Source organism: Hesperophylax consimilis, chromosome 28 (assembly GCF_061612785.1).
Source record: "Hesperophylax consimilis isolate HC1 chromosome 28, BYU_Hcon_1.0, whole genome shotgun sequence".
NCBI lineage: Eukaryota > Metazoa > Arthropoda > Insecta > Trichoptera > Limnephilidae > Hesperophylax > Hesperophylax consimilis.
In genome coordinates, this window is record NC_142863.1 from 1,889,320 (window position 1) to 1,897,204 (window position 7,885).

At 36.9% G+C, this 7,885-nt stretch overlaps 1 protein-coding gene across 2 annotated transcripts; it reads left to right on the forward strand.

Moving 5' to 3' along the window:
* Positions 1–2,947: 2,947 nt before the first annotated feature.
* RpS7 (ribosomal protein S7) lies at positions 2,948–7,617 on the forward strand. 2 transcript variants are annotated; one of them, XM_089648859.1, is made up of 4 exons: positions 2,948–3,024; positions 4,066–4,233; positions 5,470–5,802; positions 7,494–7,617. In XM_089648859.1, the coding sequence occupies exons 2-4, from the start codon at positions 4,066–4,068 to the stop codon at positions 7,569–7,571; spliced, it is 579 nt and encodes a 192-aa protein (XP_089504985.1). In that variant the 5' UTR covers positions 2,948–3,024; the 3' UTR covers positions 7,572–7,617. The 2 variants fall into 2 exon arrangements, with proteins under 2 accessions (XP_089504985.1, XP_089504986.1); XM_089648860.1 differs by having other exon boundaries at positions 3,004–3,101.
* Positions 7,618–7,885: the final 268 nt, after the last annotated feature.

Below are 7,885 nucleotides of genomic sequence, written 5' to 3' on the forward strand. Positions count from 1 at the left end.
CCTTTTTCTCGTGGCTTATTAACTATGTCCAAGTGGATCGTGGACTGTATACGCGAGATGTTTTCCGGTGTCTAGGGTGTTGTGTTCACGTGGATTGTAGCCCTATTCACATGGTTTGTGGAATGTTTTCTCGTGGCCTGCAAGGGGCCAAAGCGCTGATAATGCCTAATGCTGCCTATCCACGTGTATGGGTACATACTCCACTCCACAGGAACTATACATTGGATCATTAACATCTCTGCCATAGGTCACCCCAAGTGGTTCGCTACGTTTGGTGCGGGGGTGCTCGGGCTTATGGGGTGAGGATTATCTAGGTCTTGGCGGTGAATGCGTCTGCACATCTACTGTGTGGCGGGCCAGATTTGGAAAGACTGGTCGAGTTACCTCTCCAGCAGGTCACTCCTGGACACACCGACCCCCCACATTTCTACCCACCCCTCATAACTTATTAAGATACTAGGATCTTATTTTCCTTAAGAAAAAACCCACCACACATCATCCCCTGAGATGACACAGGCCTCCTGTGTGGAGTTAATGTAAAAAATAAAAACATATATGGTAATATGCACATGTATAATAGCTGCGTATACATGTGTAGCGGCGTGCTGCAGGTTTTTACTAGCGCCAGACCCCGTAGGGCTGACCCTGCCAAGTAGATGTCGTTTGTGGGCGGTTTTCGCGTGGCTTGCGACAGTCCGTGTTTTCTCATGGTTCGCGGTATGTTTTCTAGATTGGTAAATTCCACACTATTCAAATCTTGTCACTAAACACGGCTATTGCCATCTCAGGCAAAAATCTTTCGATTTGGAATGGTAGTCCAAGGCGAAACTTATAGTATGTACCATTCGAGAGTTTCCAAACTTACTAACATGAATATTCCCAATGGCCTCCTACGTAATAAATATGCCTAAGAAATATATATTTTTTATTTATTTTACAATTTAAACCTTCTCAACTGCTTTTGCAGTTTGTCAGTATGAAAATTGATAATATGCATAATATATAAATAAATACATATATATGTTTATATACCTATACATATAAACCGGTTTTAGTGGACATCCTCGATAACAACTCGAGTCATTTCAAATATTCTTGAAAATGATTTCAAGAACAAATAATTATCTTTTTTAGATTAATTCCACACAAGTGGCCCTGAGGAAAATAATTTTCCTCTGGATCTATGTCATCTTTTGGGATGCTGTGTGGAGGGTCTTTTTAAGGAAATGAAGAAGATGACAATTTAGGAAGGTAAAAGGTACTTATGAAAGTTGAGTCCAGAGTGACGGACATTTAAAAATTCATCCTCCATCCCTCCCTATTATTAAATTAATGTGGTAGTTCAAACAGTAACGTTAAGTAATTTGTTGTTTAAATTTAATTTGTATGGAAAATTAAATGAACTAATAATTATTTTTACGATTTCTTAAAAATTGACCACTGTGCGACGATTGTGTTGTTCGAAAACGCGCGATATTTAAAATTCAATCGAGACTCCAATTATACCTAGCCCAACGGCATTTTGTTATTTGGAAGGGATATTTTTCGCCGAGCAAAGCATCGTGCGGCCAAAGATACGTCCGTTCGCCGTCAAATGGCTGCTACGAACCATAAATAAACCACTCACATACGAACTAAGAACTAAGGACGTTGTTTCGGAGAATTTGAACAATTCTTCAAATTTCAAGATCTGTGAAAGATTTTTTAAAGTTCTGTTATTGTTTCAGTTCTGTCAAGCAACTAGCCTATAATAATAAAATAACAGAACTTGAATAGGACTTTCACATATCCCGAAAATGAACGTTGAAATTTGATGAATTTTTCGAATTCTATGAAATAACCCATAACAAGTCTTTCGGTGGATTACATAAGGTTGAAATTCTTAGATACAAATTCGTTGTGGGCCGCCCATGTGAATTCATAAAAAAAATCATCGCTAAAGTGCACGTTTTATTTTATTTTATGAAACTCGGGCATTAGTAATAAAATTCTCTCCATTATTTTGTAAAAAACTTAATTTGCAACATTATATAATAAAATTACATTCGAAAAGATATTTGTAAGTAGGAGATTTTGAGCTTCCGTAATTTTTTATGTCTGATACTTTATCTTTTCTAGGCTTATAAAAATACTCGATTATTGCAGTATTTAATTAAAGCGTCTATAATATTTCCAAGCGATCAAATTTTCAAACCAAAAAACATGATTTTGTATTAATTCTCATTGCATCATGTTAACTTTGTGAATTTTGTATTTAAAACCTATTCCAACACTATTCTTAAATCTTGTTTCTTCGAAAACGTATTTGTTTTTTTTTTTATTTCATGCCTGTATTCTTTTTCGATTATATATTTATTTTCATTAATTCTTTCTCATGTTCTAAATTATTCATCATGTCAAAATTATACCACATTATACTTAAGTAAAAGCCCTAAGGGCGTAAAATAAAATATAATTAAAAAAATAAGAAATAATTTTAAACATGAGAAATAAATAATAAAAATAAAATCACAATAGACAAAAAATATAAGAATCAAAAATTAAAAAAATACAGTGATCGGAATTTCAAAAAGAAAACAAAAGGTTCAAGAATATGGTTGCAACAGTGTTGCGCGTCCCTCTTCTTTCTTGAACCGACATTTCAGAGATCCATTTGCGGTATGCACCATCAGTGTAATATCACTCTATTTGAGATCATAAGGCTAGCTTTAGACTTGTAAGTTTTTTCGTAAATTTACGACTTCTATATATTGCATTTTGAAAATCCAATATGCCCATTGGCTAGAAATCGTAAATTTACGAAAAAACTTACAAGTCTAAAGCTAGCCTAATAATATCGTGGACATAAATGTATTAAAATACTGTAACAAAAATGTGAAACAAGTATCCCCTTCTTTTTGTATGTCCGGGTAGGTTCCTAAATAATACTTTTTATTTATATGGCAATGTGATGTTTAAAGCTTAGAAACCGAATTTACAGATGTCGCTGAATTTATAACCTCTTTTCTTCGGCTATTTGACAAGGTACACGTTAATGTCGATTTTTCTTGTAATTTTTAGTGAATTTTGTTAATATCCAGATATTTAATCCAAAAATAAAGGTGCCTTATTTAAAAACTGTTTATAATAGTGCATATGTGTAGTTTTGAATAGCGGATGATTCTTATATCAAGAGATAATCGTCAATATTATTTTGGATTCGGACACATCTCGAAATTACATGCATGCTATTTTGACAAAGTATACCAAAAAGTTGACAAATAAGTGTCCCTCGTATGAAGTTTTGTGCCGTTCACCCTAGTTTATTATACAATTCATCTTGTGCGATATTTCATATTCCCCGAACACGGTCGGCATAAAACCAACCCGTTGTAGTTACTCTTGGCAGAATAACAAAATTCTAGGAATTTGCAGTAAATTGACTGTTTTTTGTTGTGCATTGGAAGTTATCCTACGTCTATTTACTCCATTGGCACATGAATAGTGATCAAAAAAGCATACTTAATTGTTTCCCTAACTTTAGGTTAGAACTGTCAAAATTGTTATCATGCGTTCATTTGGATCTCGGAGAGATTGAAATTAGTTATTTGTTTCGAGTATTTTACATTCCCTTGACAATATCCACGTTTCACATTTATATTGAACATCTCCGAACCGATTACTGCGTTTTACACTTCGAGGTTAAGGGATTGACATGTTTTTGTATTATATTGAATAATGCCCCTAACTTTTGTCATGTTTACCTGCACTGCTGATAATTGAACTATTTATTAAACTCATTGTGTTGTTTTCAAGCTTAGCTTGAAGTGGATATTTCATGCTAACATGACATGTTGCCATTGAAATATCGGAATGAACTGAATATGTTTTGGATGGAAATTTATCAAACAATTCTTCTGTGAACTAAGCTCTGTCTTACTCCTCAATGTTCTGCCGAAATACATACACAAACCTCTCCATCCATGGGAAGTTGGAAGCTGTCTGTATGTTTATACAGTGTGTCTAATTATTCTCTGAAATGAGGATTGATTAAATGATAAACTAATGTAGTTGTTGTGTTTGTAGATGTCGGCAGGCGCCAAGATACTGAAGGCTGGCGGCTCCGAGCCGGACCAGTTTGAGTCCTCCATCTCCCAGGCCCTGGTGGAGCTGCAGAACAACTCCGACCTGAAGGCGCAGCTCCGAGAGCTGTACATCACTCGCGCCAAGGAGATTGACCTCAACAACAAGAAGGTATTATTCAATATCATTTATACAAACATTTTATAGCTGGTTGATAAGATGTTCAGTTAGCAGCCAGGCGAAATTAATCCCACTGCGTTTACTGGTTTGCTTATTTTCAGAAAAAGTTATAATAACGAATCTTTGGCATCGTAGAGATGCTTTAAAATAGCTTGATCCTCTAACCGGCATGGGCTTGCTCCTCAATAGCAACATGAATGCAAGTACGAGGTAGATTGAACTAGTGAACTGATAATGCCTTCGGTGTCCACACCATCAATGTCTGGATCCCATCCTCGTAAGGTGCAACAATATTCCCACTCTCCCAAAGTCCTCATAAAACTGTTTATTGAGATTCTACAGTCATTCTGATAAATCCTCAGGGCACAATTATGGAATTTTACTGGCAACCAACCTATAACTGCTTAAATTACTAGATTCTAATACCAACTATGTAGCAAATATGGGTATGGCTTAAATGACTAGATTGTAATAGACATTATCACATATTTTAACCTTAAAAATATACGCTAGATCGTCCTGGTATGAATTTACTGTTTATTGAGGGTTTAGAAATGACAAAAGCTTTTCACTGAATGAAGAGATAACACGATCTAGAAAAGTAGAATTACAAAATTGGTTGATTAAAATTACTTTCGCCTGACAAGTGCTGGTGACAATCAAAATGGTCTACTGTCGCAGAGTTGATGTAGTATTATTTTAATAAAAATGCAATTTGACCATAGTTTCGAATGCAAGAGTTCTGACAGCAAGTCCGCTTTGACTCAAAGTTTATCAAGCCTTAATATTAACTAACAACGCAAAACCCGTTCAGTAAAAATAAATTAATAAATATGGTGTAAGACAATGTTGCTCTCTTGTAAGTTTTTCATTTATGTTGAATTGTGATCTGTGCACATAAATTATACAAAAAGAAACTGCAATTTAATTTTCTGGACCTAGTTAATACAACATAATAGACCGGTGAATGCATCTGCAGTTCCCATCCAGGAGTCATGGGTTCAATTCCTCTGCTAGCTTAGTCCTCCATCATCGCACAAGCAACGTTTTCCTCTTAAAAGGGTGATAGTAGGAGCTTTCTAATATTGTCAGGTTATTTGCAATCCGGAATTGTTTATGTCTTTTTAGAAAAAAATGAAGGCTCGTGTGAATGTTATTTTCCAGTCAATTTAATTTGGTGGACGCATTTAATATAGTATAGAAGCTTATGTTCATGTTATTTTGCAGTCAATCATCATCTATGTGCCGATGCCCAAGCTGAAGGCCTTCCAGAAGGTGCAGATCCGCCTGGTGCGTGAGCTGGAGAAGAAGTTCTCGGGCAAGCACGTCGTGTTTGTGGGAGACCGCAAGATCCTGTCCAAACCCACGAGGAAGTCGCGCCAGGGCTACAAGCAGAAGCGCCCACACTCGCGTACGCTCACCTCGGTGTACGACAGCATCCTGGAGGATCTGGTGTTCCCCGCAGAGATTGTGGGCAAGAGGGTGCGCATACGCCTCGATGGATCCCGCTTCATCAAGGTGCATCTGGACAAGAACCAGCAGACCACCATCGAGCACAAGGTACGCACTCACAAAACTCACTTTGTACTTCCCAGGGTGGGATTTGGCCTCTACAGATGCTGTCCAATCGCCTACAGTTCTCAGTCCTTCCCATCCTACTTCAGTTCTCTTCAACGCAGTCTATCCACCTCTTCCTTGGTATTCCTGTGTCGCAACCACTTGCATTATTCCGGCAAGTACACAGTTTACATTCACCACCTGAGAATGGGTTGCTTCTACAATTCATTCTTACGTTCAACAGTTGGCTGGGGAATCTTTTGCCAGCTATTGTTTGTCCTTCCTTCTACAAAATGGGACTCTTCCAGACCCATATTCTCTCCTCCTTTTTGCTTAAACGCCCCCCACACACAGCATCCCACAAGATGACATAGGTCTTACAGATATTATTTCCTCCAGAGCCTACTCTGTGGAGTTAATGTTCAATAAAATATCATTAAATATAAAGCTAACAAATATTGTAAATAACACATTCTTATCAATCTCGAACCTCCGCCACAGTATTCCTACATTTAACATGTTGCCCAACAAGCGTATCCTTAATATTACTAGCTATTCTGGGAAAACTATTTATAGTATATTATTATATACATATAGACAGTACAATTTACAAAAACAAAAGAAGTTATTGCGAAAATAGAATCGGCTGGCGCACAGCGAAACTTGCATCCACAATCAAGAAGGATTCATGGATATCATTTTAACAGTTTAAAATATTTCCTTTTCAAACTAACCTATATATTCACGCATCATAACAGCATATAGATTAATAGGCCTTGTTAGAAATATCATGTTGATTAGCCGACAAATAAATAAAAATTCGAATGTATTGACGCTTTATCGTAGGAATGTGTATTATTTTTAAATGCAAGTAGCTTGATCCTCTAACCGGCATGGGCTTGCTCCTCAATAGCAACATGAATGCAAGTACGAGGTAGACTGAACTAGTGAACTGATAATGCCTTCGGTGTCCACACCATCAATGTCTGGATCCCATCCTCGTAAGGTGCAACAATAAACCATCATCGTTCCCATGTCCTGTCATAGAACAGTGGATCCACCATAGATAACAGAAAAAAAGGGAGGTGATATAGTACAGAAGAATGCCGACTGTCACCAAACTGTATGGACTGCGGACTTACAGGAACAAAAGCACCGTGCCGCTGCGCGTAGATACAGTTTGCAGTAGTTCGAGTGAACCATAAATATTCAAATTGATAGATCAGCCAATCAGGGAAAAGGGAACAGGGAACAAACCAAGTTATGCGGGAGGTGACGTAACCGTCACCCTGTCTATGATTTGTCGATTGAATCTGACCAGGAAACAGGCAACTCACATTGTAATATCACCATTCTAATATTGAAAATAAGATCTGCTTACAAATTTCTAGTCCTTTTTACAATGGTGCACAAATTGCTGGCTGCGTAAAAACCTAACTATAAATCCCAAATCGGGTAAACAAAAGTTTGGGCTTTCCAAAATAATTAATATTTAGATAAACACTTTTTTAGTGTCGATATGCTAGGCGGTTTGTTTTAAAACTAACATTCAGATCCTGGTTTCATACTAATAATGGTTTATGAAACACCTCCTTTGTTTCTGTTATCTACGATTACAGCCTTGATCCTTGAGCAATAAGTTGTGCATACACACAATGAGATTTCCACTAATAATATGTGTTTGTTTGTTACAGGTTGACACCTTCCAGTCTGTCTACAAGAAGCTGACAGGGCGAGAGGTTAACTTTGAATTCCCCGAGCCCTACCTGTAAATGAAACGTTACTTTTATATACGCTAAAATAAAGAAAAACAACTAATTCACGCTGTTTCATTTGCCAAAACCTTTCATAGTAAACTAATAATTATGATAATGGTCGATTTTTCTATGGAGAAGTAACAGCTGTCAGTTTTGCTCCCGCAAAAATCCTTTTTTTTATAGTTTTCTGCGCGTAATAAATAGTGAAGTCTGTTGTAAAGGATTATTCCACCTTCTTGGTAGCATAAGCCAACTGAACTGCTAAACTGTGATGATTTTCTGTCGTTTTCTGAATAACTTCTAGTGACTATCTCAATTAGTGTTTTTAT

Excerpts from the sequence above, each read along its gene's own strand:
- RpS7 (XM_089648859.1), top strand. The coding sequence starts at position 4,066 with ATGTCGGCAGGCGCCAAGATACTGAAGGCTGGCGGCTCCGAGCCGGAC. Across the intron at positions 4,234-5,469 it reads TTGACCTCAACAACAAGAAG|TCAATCATCATCTATGTGCC; the intron begins GTATTATTCAAT and ends GTTATTTTGCAG. Across the intron at positions 5,803-7,493 it reads AGACCACCATCGAGCACAAG|GTTGACACCTTCCAGTCTGT; the intron begins GTACGCACTCAC and ends TGTTTGTTACAG.